The following is a 20335-nucleotide window of genomic DNA, read 5'->3' on the forward strand; positions in this document are numbered from 1 at the left end:
GTTAAATGACTCAGTTAAATGAATGTTATAGAAGACACAATGATTTTTAGTGAAATATTGAATTTAACCACAAATGAGGAAAACCAGTCATAAGCACCGTGGGTGCATTTGAATAATAATGTCTTGCTTATAAAGCACAATGGATTTTGTATTTTCTGATAATCAAGCTATTAGCTAGTTAGACCAAGTTGAGATTTCTCAACATTCTTGTTTGGTTTTCACTTTTATTACTGTTTTTTAATTTAGAAAGCAAATAAGGAGGTTTGAACAATTTGTGTGGTATGGTACTTGTACAGCATTTTATTGCAAAGCAATCACATGATTCAAATTAGAATTTCTTCCTCATCTTATATATCCCTGCTTGTTTTCTCAACAGGATTTTTAAGAAAGAAAAAATTTACCCAAAAGACAAACCTGATGCTTACACGGGGCCTGATTTTGTAATCTTTAGTGACAGAAAACTCCTTCAGAAGTTAATGGGCGGTTTTCATGAGTGAAATGATTCAAACAATTTGTATTATATATTCTACAACATTCTCCACATAGCTACAATTCCCTTTTTTATTCACTTACAAGATGTGAAATGGCATCAGGCTTTACATGTTTTCTCGTGACTATCTCAGGGAATCAGTACTGAAATGATAAAACTGTTAGTTTTTTTTTTTTATTGCACTACAGCATGAGAGAGAGAACAAGGTAGTATTCTTGTGATGCTAAAATCCCTCTTATTATAAAACTTTATTTGATGGGGAGGAAAGGAAGCTGAAAACAATTCACTACGAGTACACTTCCCTGTAGGTTTAAAAAGGAAAATGCTGAAGAAATGAGGCTGAAAAATAGGAATGCTATGTATTCAGTTTCTCTGGTGAAATGAGGTGGAATGACTATTTCACAGTAGAAAGGCCATTTACAGACATGAAGGCAATATTTATTAAGAGCTACAGCCCTGTTTAAAGCTTTTAATTCCCTTGTCTGACACTGAAAGCATGGGAAAATATTGCAGTTGTAATACTGGAAGCTTGTTAGGAAACGGGAAACTTCAGGTACATAACCAGTTGATGAAATGAGATCTTTGTTGAAGTATTAGCCAAACAAGATAACTGAAGGAGTGACAGCTATCCAGATTGGTTATGAGATCATGAAATCCCAGTTAGCTCAACTTTCCAGTTTTAGCCTCCTGATATTTTTATTCCTTTATCCCCAGCAGTTATCTTGCCTCTCCTCTAGGTTTCCTCGCTTCCTCATCTCTCTCATGCCTAAAGCAGTATTAGTGCAGGTCTCCTTGGAACACTGCTTGCAGCACACAGCATTCACCATCACTTTTTACTGATGCAGGTGTTCATTCATGCTAATTTCCTTGGAACCTGCTTCCACTGCATTCCATATCCTCCACAATTAAAGAAATAGCTGCTCTGAATAAAGTTCTCTTTGGCTTGATGCAAGAAGTATTCACCCTGTGACATTATTACTTCAAACAATGTTGGCATGTGCAGCTATAGCACATTCAGAGCATACAGAATTTCCTCTCTGATGATGACGATGATGACGGCAGGGGTATTTCAGTTACAAAAATAAGAACAGTTAGGGACTTATGCATACAAAGTTAATTATTTTCCCCTGACAATTTTTATAATGTTTGAAAAACTATACTAATATCTCTAGCTTTAAATGTCAGCAAAAGTTCATTGAACAGGCTGACATGCTATTTCATGTGGGGGAAAAGAAACTGCTTTTAATCTAATTTTTACTCTAGATTCCCAGCTAATGAATCTGGGGATCCTGAAGTCTGCATTTACTAAGAGACATCTGCCGCACATATAGGCTGGTCCTTTGCAGCTCCATAAAACATAGGTGAAAAAGTTAGCCTGGTTTCTTACATCTGTTGTGCAACAATGACAAATCTCCATATACTCACAGATGTAGAAATATTCCCGGCCTGGCCTGAACTCAAATCCTAGTGAGAAGGGAGTGAAGAGCTGGAATTTTTCTGAGAACTTCAATGGTCCATTCGGGGAATGAGGCCGATTACATTCCCACCTCTTGAATCCTTTGGAGGTGTGATCGCAGGAGCTATAGCCATCGAAGTTCACCATGTAAAGAACATAGCGTTCAGTCTTATCTTCTGGCACCGAATCCTCATAGTGAGGGCAGAACACATCCAAATAATCATTAATGCAGACATCAATGTGGTAGTCACCCCTTTGGAATCTAAAATTAAATGAAACATGAAGACAAAAGATAGAGTTAACTCAGGATACTTAGCTACAGATTTCTCTTTCTAGGATGATAATGTCATTACTTCCACTTCATTTCAGTTCAGCCACATCATTCACTTTTCAAAATAATCCTGGCCAAATTCACTCCTGGTGTAAATGGATGCTACTCTGTTGACATCAGCAGAGTAGCACCTGCTTATGCAGTACCATGATCATTCACACTTTTCTTCCTTCACTCTGTAAAATTATCTTCTTGCTAATGTACATTAAGTTAAAGTGTATTTTCTCCTGTGGTTTTCTGAAGTTTTTTTTTTAATTTAAAATTAAGTGAAAAGAGGAAAAGAAAGAGACAATGCAGTAGGTTCACCAAATCAGTCTCACTATACACACCAACACAGACACAGACGCACACAAAATCACCAATCCCCACCAAATCCAGCAGTAATCACTTCTGTGCTACAAGCTGATTTGGCAAAAGTACTTAAATTGACTACAACAGCACAATTACGTTTACTTTTTCTTCATTACTGGCAACACTTTGTCAAGATGGAAGAAAAGCCTGGATTGCTTTTTAAAGATATTTGAAAAGCAGTGTAACTCCGCTGCCAAAGTACACAGAGGAGATATTGCTATGTTCAGATAAAAGGATTCTGGGATATGAATCATCAGCACTCAGCCTAACCTGACAGTTCTGAATGAGAGCCAGATGAGAAACGTAGTGCAAGGCAGTGGCCCAGATGCACTCCTTTATATTATTATTACTAAAAATTCTTTGGACATTCAAAAGGAGGAGGTTTAGCATAATGCCCGGCATGATTTATGGAAGAAACTATCAGAAGAAATTCAACACCTCCACGTGAGCCCACCCTGATACATTTAAAGATTCCACAAACCAGCATCTGTAAGTCTGTCAATGGATGTGAACTTCCCCTAGGGCAACTAGTGCAACCAAACACTGACCCATTCCACTTCAGACTGACTGCTCATCACTACTTGTGGCTTCTTCCTTTGACTGCTACAGTTGTCAAGTGCACCACAGAATGATAAAGGGATAATGACAGGTTTAACTAGAATACTTCTTTTCAGCTGAAGGGCATATTTTAAATACCTGATGAGCTTGAAATCTGCCACCTGGGTCCTTCTACCTAATTTCAGAGAAAAGCAATGATCTGCTGGTCCTCCAAGGAAATATTCAGAGCAAACTTTGTCATATCCCTACAATAATTTTGCTTCAATTCCATAGATTTTTTACAGGAAAAAGCCTGAAATAGCTGTATACTTCTAGCCAACACACAGCCTCATGGTTTCCTCCTGTAATATGGAAAAGTCTTTTTGAACTACAGTCATTTCAAACAAAATCTCAATTATCTAAATCATTAGTTGTACCCTAGAGGTTATGAACAGAGATATCTTGTGAGTTATGTATACAGAAGTCCAATTTTCCCAACAATCTCCTTATTTATTTTTTTCTAAAATTCTATTTTTTAATGAAAAAAGAAGAATAAGAATGTGCCCTACCTGGCTTTAACCATTGTACATGTGTAACGCTGACTGGCTATCAGGGGCGGCTCTATCTTTTTGGCCGCCCCAAGCAGTCATGCGCGGGAGGCACTCCGGAGCCGCGGGAGCAGCGGACTTCCCGCAGGCATGACTGCAGAGGGACCGCTGGTCCCGCGTGGCTCGGCTGGACCTCCCGCGGCTGCGGACGGTTCGCAGGTCCGGCGGCTCCGCTTGAGCTGCCGCAGTCATGCCTGCGGGAGGTCCAGCCGAGCCGCGGGACGAGAGCCCCCTCCGCAGTCATGCCTGCGGCAGGTCCAGTCGTCCCGGGGCTCTGGTGGACCTCCCGCAGGCAAGACTGCGGCAGGTCCGCCGGCCCAGCCTGCCGCCCCCCCCCCGGCTGCAGGGGACGGGCCGCTCCTCGGCTCGCAGCGGCAGGATGAGCTGGGGCCCCAGCCTTTTGCCGCCCCCTAGATTTTGCCGCCCTAGGCACCAGCTTGTTTTGCTGGTGCCTAGAGCCGCCCCTGCTGGCTATGAGTTAAGGCTGTAGAGCACACTCATTTAATTCTCTCTCTAAGTGGTCTCGGTGCCACTAAATTGGACAGAACACCACACCCAGAAAGTGTGAGAGTTACATACTTCCCCTAGCTGAGGAAGTGTGTCCCGAGCTTCAGTGTCTTCCCAGTTGAAATCCCGGACGAGCCCCCCCTTGTAACACCGACAGACCCCGGGTGGGATCGAACCGTGGATCTCTGTATCTTAGCGCATGAGCCTCTACCGCATGAGCTAAAAGCTGTTAGCTAAGGCTGTAGAGCAGACTCATTTTATCTCTCTATAAGTGGTCTCAGTGCCACTAGATGGGACAGAACACCACACCCAGGAGGTGTGTGGGTTACACATGCAGACACTGCAAACACGCAGATACTGTAAACTTTCCTGCACTGTTATTCACCAGGTTCCTTGGTACTAGACCTCTCCCAAATAGAGAGGGACAATTATGGTTTAGGGATGGGAGCTTAAGAACCAAGGCTATGGTAAATGGGTATGATATAAATAAAGAGACAGATTAATAAAAATCTGTAATCTAAACTTCATCTCTACTAGGAATGAAAGACCTGCTCCATCTAATATTTTAAATGCTGAAATTGTCTAATCCCTTTCTAGTGGTGTCCTTCCATTTTATTCCTTTGAACAAAAAAACCCCCATGACCTAACTTTTCTCCTTGACCATCACATTTTAACAGAGATGACCTCAGTGCTTAATTTGTAATGAAAGAGGTGCTGGGGCTTCAGTTGGGTGGCCAAAGAGCGGTGGCTGCTAGTTGGGTGTCCAGCTCAGAAGCAGGGGCGGCTCTAGAAATCACGCTGCCCCAAGCAGCGGGGTGCGCTGCGCCGCCCTTCCCCGGTCCTGCGGCGGGTCCCTTCTTCCCGCGGCTCCGGAGCCCGGGACGAGTGGACTTGCCGGAGGCATGACTGAGGCGGGTGCTGTGGTCCCGCGGCTCCGGTTGACCTGCCGCAGTCATGCCTGTGGGAGGTCCAGCCGAGCCGCGGGACGAGCGCCCCCTCCGCAGTCATGCCTGCGGCAGGTCCACTCGTCCCGGGATCCGGTCGACCTGCCGCAGCCATGACGGCGGCAGGTCCGCCGGCCCAGACTCCCGCCCCCTACATTTTGCCGCCCTAGGCACCAGCTTGTTTTGCTGGTGCCTAGAGCCGCCCCTGCTCAGAAGGCAGGGCAGCCACCAGCAGCAGTGCAGAAAGGTGGCATGGTATGGTGTATTGTCACCCTTACTTTTGTGCTGCTGTGAGCGGCAGTGCTGCCTTCAGAGCTGGGTGGCTGGAGATCAGCAGCTGCTGACCAGGAGCCCAGGGCCATGAACTGCCAAGCCTAAAGGAGTCCAGGCTCAGCCCCAGCAGAAATTAAGCACTGGCTGAACTTCCTTCTGCCTCTACAAGTCATGGACCATATGGTCTTCTTCAAGCTCTTCAGTTTACTCCCATGTCACTAATATGGACATCTGGAAATGGAAAGCCTTGAAGGAAACACTAACTGCAAAGCTGATTTGCAGCTGAAGTGCACAGCTAAGTCATTTTTTTTCTCTTGGTATTTTTTTCATCACTTTTCCCTACAGTGTCTGTACTTTCATTCCATAATCATTTGCTATCGCCAAAAAGCATTCACATTTAAATGTCTGAAAAAGGAAGATGATGGCACATATTTAAAGTGGTGTAAATTGGTCTTTAGCTGATATTGCTGGCACAGCAGTGAACCTGCTTCAGGGAAAACATACACCAGATATTTTATCAAGCAACTGAGTGAAGTCTCGTCCCTCCATAAATATAGTAACAGCAATACTGAAAGGAGACAGAATGGATATTAGAGAGGAAGGAAGCAGACAGGACGTTTATTCCCTCTCCCGTAATGTTCTGTGGGATCCAGTAACCAAGCTAATATGAGTCCAAGCTAAGTGGAACAGAGGCTCACTGGATTTTCAAAACTTATTTTATTTTACCAGTGAAGTTGCATAATTTCCAACGTGCCTATCAGAGTATATTAAGACCACATTCTCCCTTCTTCAATTGCCATATTATGCTCAGAAAGGGAAAACAAAAAGAGAAAGGACACTTCTTGTATTAAACAGTTAAGTATGCTGATTAGTAACTGGCTAATCTATCATCTCAGAGTCCTCAAAACTAGAAGATGAAACAGCCTTTCAAGAACCCTAAACTGAATCCAAAGGGAATATATTTGACATTTACCATCTGCAAACCTAATATTATTAGTGTGAAACCAAATATTAGAGTGAGACAAAGCTTTGGCTTTAAATAAAAGCATATATCAGCTCCTGTTAGCCAACTGCATGTAGAACATGGCAACACAGAGAGGGGAGGTGGAATTAGTTTACAAATATGTTTTGAGAAATAATGAGAAAACAGCAGTCTGTGTTTATGTCATAACAAGCATCTTCCTCCTCCCCCACTTCTGTCATTCCTTTCAGCTCAGAATGTAAACCTTATGCTCTCCTACTGTCTCTCCCAAAGCCAGAAATGTTCTTTTAATTTTCCTCACGTCAGCCCTGATCCTGCATTGGGATCCACTCACGTGGACCCCCATACCCAATTAGCGCCATAGGGGAGAGCTTCATGTTCACAGACCCAAGACAGGATCAGGAGCTAGATTAAGGAGAAAGCAGCCATGGCTACTTTGTCTCAAAATTGAATGGGGGAAAGGGGCACGGCGGGAGACGACCCTGCAGCCAGGAGGGTTCTGCAAATATTCCTTTTGTCAATAATGCCAATTTTCTTTTTATGCTTTCTCTTACACACAGCAAAACATGTCTATCCTTCAAATAATTTATCTTTATTTTCTGTCACGTGACATTCATTCAGTGCCATGGAAACTTACATACTACTGAACAGGCTAATACGCTGTAAGGTGGTAAGAGGCATTAGAAACACAAAAACAGATAGCTAAGTACCTTCTAACTCAAAATGTCTCCATAACCTACACACATACCAGTTCATTACACAAAACTTACACTGATACCACTATAGAATAGTTGGGCAAAACAACAGACATAAGGATACTTAATTTCTCAGATGCCTCCTGTTTTTGTTTTTTTTCAATCCTCAGCACCAGAAATTCAGGACATGGTGAAAAAGCTACATGACAATTTAAATGACAGATACATGATGCTGACAAAAATGTTTTGAACCTAATTCTGGTGCTCTGCTTATCCATTAAGGCAAATTCAAGCACATAGTCTGTGCACATGCATTTTTTCACAATTATAAATTCTGAAGCATATGCAAGCCTCATTTTGAATTTAATAACTGTTGGCTACTGAAATAAGAAATGATTTATTTAACTAGATATTTAGACTGAAATGGTATTTTGCATGCTGCTCTATGTCACTTTCTTTTCTTTCTTTCCTTCTTTAAATAAACAATATAAAAACCTGGTTTAAAAAATAGCGCAACTGACATTAATTGCCCATTATCATATAGATGGATAAAAAACTGCATTAGCTTCTGCTTGTTGCTTCTCCCATACAAATCATATTAGTCATATCCTTTCTTAAGTACTTATTCTACTAGCAGCTCCTCTATTTCAAACTGAGTGCCCAGGAAACACTTCCTTCTATAGTGTCATCCCTTCCCTTGCTCAGTTTGCTCTCTCAAATGGATGAAAGGTCTTTAATTTTAACAAGAATTTAGTTCAAGTAAGTGTTGTAACTATGAATGCTGAAATTCTAATCTTGATTATAATCTTGATTGCAGATGGTGGCCCTGATTCTCTGTTGCCTTGCATCTTTCATAGTTGTTAATAGCTATGCAAAGTGGACGCTACCAAATCAGAACATTAAACATCCATTTGTCCTAGTGTTACTGATGACACAAAGTGCAGGGCAACAGTGAATCAGGGTCAGTGATCAAACAAATTCTTAACATAAATTTAACAGGAGAGTGGGAAAGAAAGAACAAACGAATGAACTAGCTGGGCTTCTTCAGAAACAGCACAGTAGAAGGTTTTTGTTCTGAGGGTTGAATGTATTTGGGTATTTGTGCATGAAATAATATAGTACAATCTTACACAAAATTAAATCCTTCTTGGAGAGATATTGATATCTACTATTACAACATTCTGATGTCCCTTCAGATGTTTTTGATGTATGTATCTACCCAAAGCAGCACTGATCCCTTTTATAGGTGTGCTGTGTTACTTATAATGACATAATCAACACATTATCAGTGGTTTAATCAACTCCCAAGAAATAGATTTATTCAAAACCTTTTAACATCCAAAGTTAAACTCATACTTCCATTGAATCCTGATGGAAGCATAGTAGCTCATAACAGGAAAACCTATGTCTATTTATTCTTTGTTCTTTTAAACAGTCCCCCCAGGACACATTTGATCTACCTTAATATTTCTATAATGTGATGGAGACAGTTTCGTGCTTACTAATAACCTCGGGGATTGTGGGGTTAAGTACATAATTTTATTGCTGTTAATTTATTTTCCAGCTGCTATTTTTGTGGCACCCATTAATGTTTTTCTGCTCCCTTTACTGGCTTTGTTACACCATTTAATAAACTCTGTTCATATAGCTGTGCTGACATCATCACTCATTCTGATGCACAAACAATGAAGTAATCAAAGAGCTATTTTAATTTCATCTCCATTCAAACCAGAAGAATATTCAGCATTTTCCAGATGCTAAGAAAAGCGTATAATGAAATAAATGACATTTTAGGGCACCTAAAAGTGTACTACCAACCTCAGAAAGCAAGCAAACAAACAAAAATGAAAGTAATAAAGAAGATTTGACCATGACCTTTCGGGTGATAAAGTAAGAGAGTGATATGTTACAATTTCACAAGTTAGGAGAAGTTCAAATATTATAAGAAAAGAATATTAGGAGACAAAATAATGACTGATAGAACAAATAGGGAAAATGATCATCAAGACTGTTCTTCAACCAATGCCACAAAATCATGCCTAGACAAAGAAGCAACTTAAGTACATGAAGCAGAGTGAAAGTTATTCTCTTGTCACTAAGTCCTCTATTAAATTATCATTTATCGGGGTAATTAAACACTGGGAAAGGATGCCAGACTAATTGTTAGATTATGATAATTACATGTCTTTGCTATGATACAGCTGATCAAAATAAGACATGGTCACATACATTCAGCTAAAGCTGCTCTGCAATTGTCAGGCTTCCATGAGAAGACAGGCACCCAAAAGACTGTGCCCAAGCCTCTGCTCTCATTGGCCCACTTCCATCACAATTACATAGCTGAGCAGAATCCAGTCCCTGAACTTGAGAGTTCATCAGACTTCAAATTACTGTTTTACAATGGACTGCAACAACCTATTGCCTTTGTAGTAAAAACTGAGATGGTCTTCCTGCCTTTTCACTTTGTACAAATGTGCCAGGGACCTAACTTCACCTCTTATTCCTGCTGCCTTCCCGCACTGGCTACAAAATACGGCATACTCCTTGGAATAGGGGAAAGTGGAGGGAATCAAAGACGAGATAGCACAGTGGCTTGGTACAGAACGGAATGGCATTACGCTGGGTTTCAAGAGCACAGGGCCAGTTCATATAGTTTACCTTCCCTTTGGAATTTATCCTTTTCCTCCTGGTTATCAATCACTCTGTTCATTGTAGACATTTTATTTTTTGTTAAACAATAAGTTTACCCTTCTGATAAACTGCCAACATACATGGCACATCATGCTACATGCTAAAACCAACAGATAACTTATTTAAAGAGAGGGGGAGTGGGAAGAAAGAGGAGAGCAAAGCTAACAACCTTTGGTTTTTAATCAAAGGAATACATTTAGAACTGTGTGTTCCATTCTATGCATCCGAAGAAGTGAGCTGTAGCTCATGAAAGCTCATGCTGAAATAAATTTGTTAGTCTCTAAGGTGCCACAAGTACTCCTGTTCTTTTTATTTAGAACTGAGCAGTCCTGAGGGTTAAAATTGACTTTCCACGCTGAGAAAACTATAGTCGGCAGGGCAAGGTTTGTTTTGGTGGCATTACATCAGAGACTCTATCAAATAAAAGAGAAAGGGGTGGATTTGAGCAGAAAAATAATATAGCCTATTTTGTTTTCTCTTGTGTATAAGTATAATGTCTTCAGATAGCATATTCTATGCAAATTCCATTAAAAGCACTAAGCCCTCAAAAAACTTCCCAGTCTCAGTGCTGCATATGAAACTCTGGCTACATTAAAGCAACTACCAATGGCACCAGAGGACTTCTTTTTAAAAGCTGTTTATTAACTATGCAAAAATGTGTCCATTCTATTTACTATTAATATATCCGCCTCACACTCATAACTACGTTTATTTGTACAGCCGGGTCCTATATTGTCTTTTTATAGCCAGCACTCCAGAAAGATATATATGTAATGATAATGCAATCATAAAAAATAGAAACTAATTGCTCTTTCCTGAGAAAACATGAGAGGGAGGGGGAAACAAAGAAATCAACATTTATTTCCCACCTATAAATCTGAGTGCTCTAGGGATGCTCAAGTACTGCAACACCTTTACCCACTTAACTTCACAGCCTTTCCACACTGCCTATTGATGATGTGGACATTTTTCATTCCTTTTAATAGCACTGTCCTTTCTCAAAGTGTGCATTTGAAAAAAAACTTTGGTTCAAAGTAAACACACATGCCCCTCCTCTTCATCTCTAAGAATTTTTGTTCTGTTACAGCCTGTGAAGTGAAGCACTTGTCTGGTCTGTGGGCTTCAGTGGCACAGTCATGCCAAGACACGAGGACGATAAAGAGAGTGATAAGGGATACCCTCATGCTGTGCAGCATCGTTAGAGTGGATCCCAAAGAGGTCAGACTCCCATCCTCAGCTTCTCCCAGCTCTGATAGCTTTAATCCCTGCAACTGCAGCCTCTACCTGTTTATTGATTTTTTCATTGCTGTGGGCATTTAACTTACTGAGACAGATGGAGGGGGAAGGAGGAAGGGAGGGTAGAGGAGGAGTTATTATTCTGTCAAAGGCATTACTTAGACTTACACACTAAACTTCAGTACTGATGACCTGAGTCACACAAACTGCAGGGTACCACACCCAAGCAGACACGCAAGTCAGTCTGGGTTTCCACACAGACTCTTTATCCAGACTGTGGAACCATAATGCCTGAGACAATGCCAGCCTCTTTGCTATGTTGAATTTGGACATGTGTTCAATGTGGATTTCCCAATTACTTTTGTTTATATTAGTTCTATCCAGTAGCGGTACTAATGGCCTGGCTCTCAACATTTATTCCAATTATTTGAGGTGGAATGTGAAGCTGATAATTAACATTGACACATTTCTATACATTGCCATAAAAATACGTACCACTCACAATATCCGCACAGTCACACTCACTCCCCTGCAGATATTCACAGAAACTCTCAAGATACTCCTTTTATATTATGTGTAATATAAACTTACTTGTAAACACAAGATCCACATCAATATTCATGTCCCAGCCTAGGACATCTCAACAAACTTATTTATTAACTGGCAGATTTTTTTTTAAATGAACAGCATAGTCTGCTTTTCAGATTTCAGGCACACTAGCTCGCATGTTTTAGGATCAGCAGAGATTAGGGGGCAGAATTCCCCCTTTCAAAGTTAAAACTGAGGTTTTTAAAAATTAAACTGGGCAAATACAGGGCACTAATAATTATAAATTAGTGCTAAACAGTCCAGATTTTCACTGCACAACAACATATGTTGACCATGTGTCTAACCTAGAAGCCGCAGTCTATCAGGCTTGATGGAATGTGATTCCATGATTGGTATTTATTAATGCTGCCTGAGGCATGCACTGACATCTATTAATGGACACGGAGAACAATGCCCCATTTGCTGAAAGGTCTTGTTTTTCACACTCAAAGCCAAAGAAAGAACACTTGCACGACAGGTGTGTTGACCTACAATGTGATTGATATAGATAAAGTGGAGTCAATTTCCACCTTGAGGAGTACAGAATAAATAGTTCACTGACACTAATGCAGCTCATCTTTGCAAACAAATTTTTCCACTAATATATTAATGTCAGACTACAGAATTAGAGCCAGCTGGTGTAAATCAGCATAGCTCCACTGACTTCAATACTCTATGGGAAAACAGCTATGTCCATTTATACCAGCTGAAGACTTGGACAGTAAATGACAGTGAATTTATATTTAGGCAAATATAGTTACCAGGTGTATAAAATATTCCAACTGTTTATACACCTGCTTAAAATTAATCTCTGAAGTGATTAATAAACTTTTATGTTAAGTGTTTAGCGATCAATTTAGAATTAAAAAAACAGCTACTGGGATTGCTAAAAGTTAGCTGGATTACATTAACTATTAATGTCATTATCGGCAAACACAAAAGTTATATATCAGAGGGGTAGCCGTCTTAGTCTGGATCTGTAAAAGCAGCAAAGAGTTATATGTTGTTCACAAAAAAATTCCCTTATTTTCATGTTTAACAAACTTCATATGTACTGCCATAATTTCACAACTTTTCACCTAAATGGCATCAATGCCACGTCCTATAACACAGTGCAGTAAGATGAAAAAACACTTTTTAATAGCAACACCTAACACCACAAATGATCCAACCTGGTTCCATTCAAGCAACGTGAACACCCAAAAAGCAACGTATAATATAAGCTCTCTACCTTAGTCTATAGGAGGGTGCTGCAAAAATACAGAATTCTTGTGTCACTTTTCTAAGAAAGTTAAGTATATTGTTAATTTCAAACTCAGTAATGAAGTATCAGAGGGGTAGCCGTATCCACAAAAACAATGAAGAGTCCGGTGGCACCATAAAGACTAACAGATTTATTTGGGCATACGTTTTTGTGGGTAAAACCCCCACTTCTTCAGGGCATTACCCAGGAAAGCTTATGCCCAAATAAATCTGTTAGTTTTTAAGGTGCCACCAGACAACTCAGTTATGGTCAGTTTCCTTGTATTTTGTTAGTCTTGGGTACACTACTTTTACTTCTGTGATTAAACAATTTTTGTAACATACTGAAAATATTGTTACTGTGAAGGAAAAACAGTCATTTCAAAACCTACGTATCTTAAAATACAATATGGGTAGCTCTCTCACAACTATTTGCAAAATATATTGTAGGATCTCAACAACTGAATAGTAGCACGACCCTTGCTTATAGTAGTTTTCAATGGGCGTTAACGAGTGCTTAAAATTAATGCAAATGATGAAGTGCTGTCCTGAATACAGATGGTTTTGTGAATCAGGATCTATAAAAGTAAGAGGATCAAATCAGAGAATGTAAGCTATACAATGCGACAGGGAACTAACTACTAAATCAGGGAAATCCTAATAGCTAATACTCAAATTGGTACTTGCTATAAACAGCTCATGAATAATCCATAAGTTCAAATACATTTGTCAAATCTATTTGAACCATTAAGAATAACAAATGTGTAAAAAGTTATTATCTATTCACAGACTATTTGATATCAGAAAAATGGGCCAAAATCAATGAATAAATTGTTTGTAACAAATAGTTCACATGTTTAGTTACGAGATCATGAGAAAAAAAATTGACCTTAATGACATCTAACGAGCAATTTTAGAGAGGGTTCCAGAGGAACATTTATTAATTGAAACTTCTCTCTTTTTAACTTTCTATATTCAAGTCTTTTAAAAAGACAATCTTGCATTCCAGGCACACTGAAATTTAAAGAAAAAAAATACAGTTCTATATTAGCGATTACAGCAGCATCAAGTAAAGCTATTATTAATGTTAGAAATATTATTCTAATACTGTTATTTTTTATAAAGACTTACAGTACAACTAGTCTATTAAATTTGCCATCAGACTGAATGTTGGTACACATAGTCTCAGAACAAATGCACTTAAAACATTTTTTCCAGAGAAATGTACCTCTGTAAATTATCCAATTCAAACAAAATAGAAAGATACTGATTCAAGGGAGGGTTTTATGCTTACAAATATGATTCAAACAGCTCCGCTTTGCTTTTTGAAATGACAATTAGTCTGTAATACAATCTGTGTTTTGGTATCTGGCGTAAGAGAATGTGCTGAGATATTGTATGCAGTGTTGTAGCTATGTTGGTCCCAGGATATTAGAGAGATACGGTGGGTGAGCTAATATTTTTTATTGGACCAAGCTTTTGAGCTTACACAGAACTCTTCTTCAGGTCTCGGAAACATACTCAGAGTGTCACAGTTAAATACTGTCGAAGAGAGTGTTTATCATAAGTAGTTAACACATATTTCAAGTCCTATAAAGCAGATTGTAATCTTTGTAATATTTTGTCTGTTGGACAACAATTACAATTGTTTTAACTGAATGAGGTCTAGTAAATTATATACGGTAATTCTATACAGTGGGCGCACACAGAACTTTTACCATTTTGAAAATTTTTACTGTTTCCAATTATATTCCCATTATGGGGTTTACTTGATTCTGCATCTCTTATTCACATTCAATAGCACTTAACCCTCAAATGAATCCTTTTTATATGTATGACTGCCACTCAACATGAATAAGGGATGCAACATGAGAAAGAATCTGACCATTTTATTTTGAAAGAAAGAGAAATAACTTTCAAAAAATACTAAAATGCACCCTTAATCTCTTCACAGTACCTTTCATCCCAAAGGGCTTCAGCAAAGTATGTACATTCAGCATCTTCAGCCTGTACAGAAATCACTTCTCCCACAGCTGAATCATGGCCTCCTTTTTGGTAGGACACCACAATTATTTTAACAGCAGACTGCTACACTACAGTTTAAGATAAGAAGTAGAGAATACTATAGACAAATTGAATTCAGGGGTTTGGTTGCTTTCCTTATCTCTACTGTGAATGTAACAGTAATAAGACACTCCCAATCATGCACCCATAAGGCAGTATTTTCTATAAACACATTACTTATTTATTATAGGCTGAAATTATTGGAGCCATGATTGTCTATGAGCAAGTTTACACTATTTTATAGATATTTATATATGAACAGTTTCTCCTTTTAAAAAGAATGATTACTAAACTAATACTTAAAAAGACAAACAAACAAACAAACAAACAAAGGAAACATAAAAATTATATTAAGAAGGAGTGAAGCAGTTTGACAAAATAAGTACTGGCCTTATTGAAACACTTCTTCAGGTACAGAAAATCCTATTCCTTTGTCACCCAACCCCCTCTGCTCCAGTTTCTCTCCTGGCTTTTCTGATCTGAAATGAAACCCAAACCAAAGCCCAACTCTTCACTCCTTGTTCCATCTATTTCTCCTGGTTTTCTTACACACTAATCTCTTGTTCTTCTACTCCCCACCAGATCCAATATTAATCCAATGCCCTTCCTGTTACCATGGGAAATATGGTAGGCTCTCTCTGCTTGCCCTTAGTCTGCTAATCATTTAAAAGATCCTGTTACTTTGAGCCTTCTCCCAAAGTGTACCTCATAAGAAGTCTCTCTGAAATCCTAGATGAGAAGAATGAAATGTGTTGAGCTTGTATACAATCCTAGGGGAAACCCAAAAGTACCAGGATGTTTGAAATGTCCAGCAACAATAGCCAGATACGCTATTGCTATATGGGTTTTCAAAGACAAGGGCGCTAAGAATAGAGGAAAGAACCTGTAACTTTTGTTGAGGCAGTTATATGAAAGGAAAGATTTGGGGGTGCAATGGGGAATCACAAGGGAGGGAGATAACACCTGCTTGGAATACAGATCAGGTCACTAGATGTCTCCACTCAAGTGTTGTGCTGGGTCAAAAGGTTTGATGAACACCTGAATGGAACTTTTGAACCTCCCAAGGTTTCCCCATCACTAATTTAAACCTACCAGAGTTAAGGTTAAAACTTGATCTCTAATCAGCCCCAGGATAATGTGATTTTGCAGCACACCTGGTATGTAAAATTATTTACTGTCGGGAGGAATATACATTAGATTTGAGTTGCCGTATTCTCTCTGAATTTCCCAGTTTGTGACATTTTAAGGCAGATACTTCATAATGTAAACACTGGGTCGAAATGGAAGTCACTGGCTTTCAAAGGATGTTTTCATATTTTCATAAAATGAGCTGAGGCAAATGGGGGATTCCAGGTTTTCCTTATATTTGATCAAATCCTCTAATCCAAACTCATTCAAACTCCCACTGACTACAATGGGAGTTTGGCCAAAGCAAGGACTGAGTAAAAACAGAGCGAATACTTTAGTTTTACCTTTATTTGTAAGATGTTAATGCACTTCATGGATAATGGAGATTATTATTCTATTATCCTCTTTATATAATGCCCATACATCTGCATACCTTACAATCAATCAGTCAAACATGTTGGATTAATAGCACAATCCTCTTATACTCAATTCTGCAGATTCTCTCAATTTCTAAGGTTCTTGGGAGGTTATCTGTGCCCCATAACACCTGTTGTGGGAATTTTTATGGTGCAGCAAACATAATCAAACCTGTTTTACACCTGCTCCCCACTACAAAACAATGACAGCAAGAAACGTCTGTAGAGCACTCCTTTGAATGATAAATCTCCTCCTATTCTAAAGGCTTTAGGAAGAAAATTATGCCATCCAGGCTCCCAAAAGCAAATGGTAATTTAAGGCTTTGGCCCTTACCAAATATGCAGACAATATACTGAGCAGATGGAGGTCATTTTCTTTATTTCCCTAACTTTTCATTTCTTCTGTAAAGGGAAATATACTGAAAACCTCTTTGTTATTATGCACACTAGATACCTGCATGTCCCAGCGGTGAGGCAAACAATTTACTTTAAATGATTAATTATTTCACCAGTAAATTTGGGTTTATTATGATGAAAATTTAAGAAGAATTTTATATATGACTTAGTTTTTATGTCAAGGGAACAACATTGGTTACAATTAAAAAAAATCTGTTCATTTTGATTCCATCATTCTATACTACTCCTGGGCATCTATATTTTCTGATCCATTCGAGAGCAGAAAAACTTCTTCTAAATCCTAAAAAAACAATTCACAGAAACCCAGACAAATCTGCCAAATGGAAAATTGTTGCCATTAGTTAGAGCTGGGTTCGGCAACCTTTGGGATGTGGCTCACCAGGGTAAGCACCCTGGTGGGCTGGGCCGGTTTGTTTACCTGCTGCATCCGCAGGTTCAGCCGATGTCGGCTCCCACTGGCCGTGTTTCGCTGCTCCAGGCCAATGAGGGCGGCGGGAAGCAGCACAGGCCGAGTGACGTGCTGGCCACCGTTTCCCACCGCCTCCATTGGCCTGGAGCGGCGAACCACGGTCAGTGGGAGCCGACAACGGCTGAACCTGCGGATGCAGCAGATAAACAAACTGGCCCAGCCCACCAGGGTGCTTACCCTGGCGAGCTGCATGCCAAAGGTTGCCGATCCCTGAGTTAGAGCAATGTATTATTTTCACTGAGCTACGGGAACTCAGTTGTTCCACTACCATACCACTGGCTATTTTGTTTCTGTTTCCAAACTATTTATTCATTTATTAATAAACACCTTTTGCTCTTTAGTTTTGGTATTTTCACACTTACATCTTAACATGTTCCAATACATGCTCTGATGTACTTTGAAGCAATTTACAGGACATTGTCACTAGACAGAAGAATGATCTTGCTAACCCTGGAATGAAATAGATGTCTATTTAAATTATAATTAGAACTAATAAAGCGTGACACATTGGTTCTAAGCTGTCGAGGCTACAACTAACCACAGTTTTTAAAGAGGGCTAAAAGGTTAAAGCTATCTATCTATCTATCTATTAAGGCCCCAATTCTGGAAAGTATGAAAGCACTATGCAGGACTGCCCTTATGCATGGGACTTAAGTAAATGGGACTTAAGTACATGTTTAAAGGAGGGGGGGGAGAAGTAATATGTTTTATTCTTTTAAGCTTACCTGGAGCTCTTCTTCAGGTCTGGGAAAGGTACTCAGAGAGTCACAGGTAAATACAAGGGTGGAACAGACAAGGAGTTAACACATGTTGCAAGGGACTATTCAAGGAGAAGTGGGCAGTTAACATCTCTACAGCTGTAGAACAAAGGCAGGTTAGCATCTAAAGACTGTTGTAATGACCCCTAAAGCCAGTGTCTTTATTAAGTCCATGATTTTTGGTGTCTAGCAGAGTTAGACCTTCTGAAGCTGTTGTGCAGGTTTCCTTTGAGGACAAGGACAGAGAGTTCAGACACAGAATAACAACTTTGTGAAAAGTGTTCTCCCATGGGTGATATTGTGTTTTTGTCTTTATCATTTCTCTGTGTGAGTTCATTTGAGAGCATAGTGATTATCTCGTTTCACAAACATAGCTGTTATTGAGGCAGTTAGTGCACTTTGGGCTTATCTACCCTTAAAATGTTGCAGTGGCACAGCTGTGATGCTGTAGCACTTCAATAAAGACACTACCTACGTCAATGGGAGGGCTTCTCCCATCAGTTTAGATACTCCACCTCCTGAGAGGCGGTAGCTAGGTCGACAGGAAAATTCTCCCATCGACCTAGCACTATCTACGCTGGGGGTTAGGTCGATTTAACTGCATTGATGAGGGGTGTGGATTTTTCACAGCCCTGAGTGACGTAGTTATACTGACCCAATTTGCTAACGTAGAGCGGGACTGAATGATGTACATGCCATGTTGTGATAGGCATGGGTAGGACCGATGGATCTTGAAATGCGTGTTATGGGGCGTATTGATCATTGTAGCCGTGGAGATATGGCTGCAAGTTTTGCATCTGTTATGGCAGGGACTGGTGCCGCTTTGATTTGGTGTGTCCTGATCTGTGGGGAGCTTGCCACTGATGGCAAGATTGGGCATTGTTTAATGGCCAGAAAAGGGGGGGGTTGGGAAAGATTTATTTCAGGATGTGATCCCCATCATATATGGATTGTAATGGTTTACTGACATCCCATATGAGTTCCAGAGTGGAACAACAGGTAACAATTAGGGGTGTGCAGTTAGAGGCTCTCCCCTCCTCATACTGAAGCAAGTTCTCTAGGGGTGTTTATGTGGCCTCTTCCACAATGCAATGTACTTCTCTCGTGTCTTGTCCTGGTTTGGTGAAGACAGTTTTAAGTGTGTCAAGGTGATATCCTGGACCTACTCTGTGGAGCATATTCTGTGGTATCTGAGTGCCTCAGTCTAGATAACAGATTTCTTGGTGTATCTGCAGTGGCTACTAGATCTCTTAAGGTAAATGTGGTGATTTGTGGGTTTCTTGTATATACATATTTATATTACCTCACCCACCTTGTCTCTCTAATATCCTGGGACCAATATGGTTACAACAACACTAAATGTTTAAATGTTTTCCTGAATTGGGATCTAACTGTCCAGGTAACAGTTCAACAAATTATCCCTCTATTTCCACAGGTACCAAATACTGAATTGCTTATTTTTCAGCCTGTATGCAATGTTGACATCAGACAAAAATCACACAAGTGAGTGAATACAGCATTTTATGAGATGTAACATCATAACAAATATCTTTATAGTAAGAATCATCACTATTCTGATGTAATTTCTCTTATGATTTTTTTTTTAAGTTTTCCATCTCCAGGAAACTAAGCTACGGAGGTCATAGCATTCAATACTTGACTCTTAGTCCCCAAAGGGCGAGGGTTAAAAAGCTTTTACTTTAATGAGCAGACACTTACTCTGTAGCACAAGGTAAAAGAGATAAAAGATCTTGCCAGGATTAACATTTTAAATATGGTTATTTAGCCCATTAAAAGGTCACAACATCATCACTGTCAATCCTCACGCTGGGCAAGATAAAACAAAAAAGACCTCAAAGCTTCATCAATGTAACTCCACTGATTTCTCCAGGAATCTGAATGTAGACAATTCCACACAATACATATGTGCTCAAATATCAAAGATTAATTTACCTCACCCATGTAATTTGCTCACGTTTTCTCGTTGAGACAATACTCTTTGTTTAAAATCAACTTTACTAGCTAATATCAAATTTTGTGTCTGTGTGTTGCATAAAAACACACAATCTGTTCAAGTGTGTACACTCATAATGCATAGGTTATGGAACACTTATTTCCTTTAATCCATTGCAGATGGCTAGATTTACATTAA

At 39.6% G+C, this 20335-nt stretch overlaps 1 protein-coding gene across 1 annotated transcript in view; it reads right to left on the reverse strand.

The window, feature by feature from the left end:
• EFNA5 (ephrin A5) overlaps positions 1 to 20335 on the reverse strand; it is a 263354-nt gene that overhangs the window by 46998 nt on the left and 196021 nt on the right. The window contains exon 2 of the mRNA XM_039545408.1: positions 1916 to 2208. Coding sequence (XP_039401342.1) covers positions 1916 to 2208 — 293 coding nt within the window. The remainder of the gene's footprint in view (positions 1 to 1915; positions 2209 to 20335) is intronic.

This window comes from Mauremys reevesii, linkage group 6, assembly GCF_016161935.1.
Source record: "Mauremys reevesii isolate NIE-2019 linkage group 6, ASM1616193v1, whole genome shotgun sequence".
NCBI classification, from domain to species: domain Eukaryota; kingdom Metazoa; phylum Chordata; order Testudines; family Geoemydidae; genus Mauremys; species Mauremys reevesii.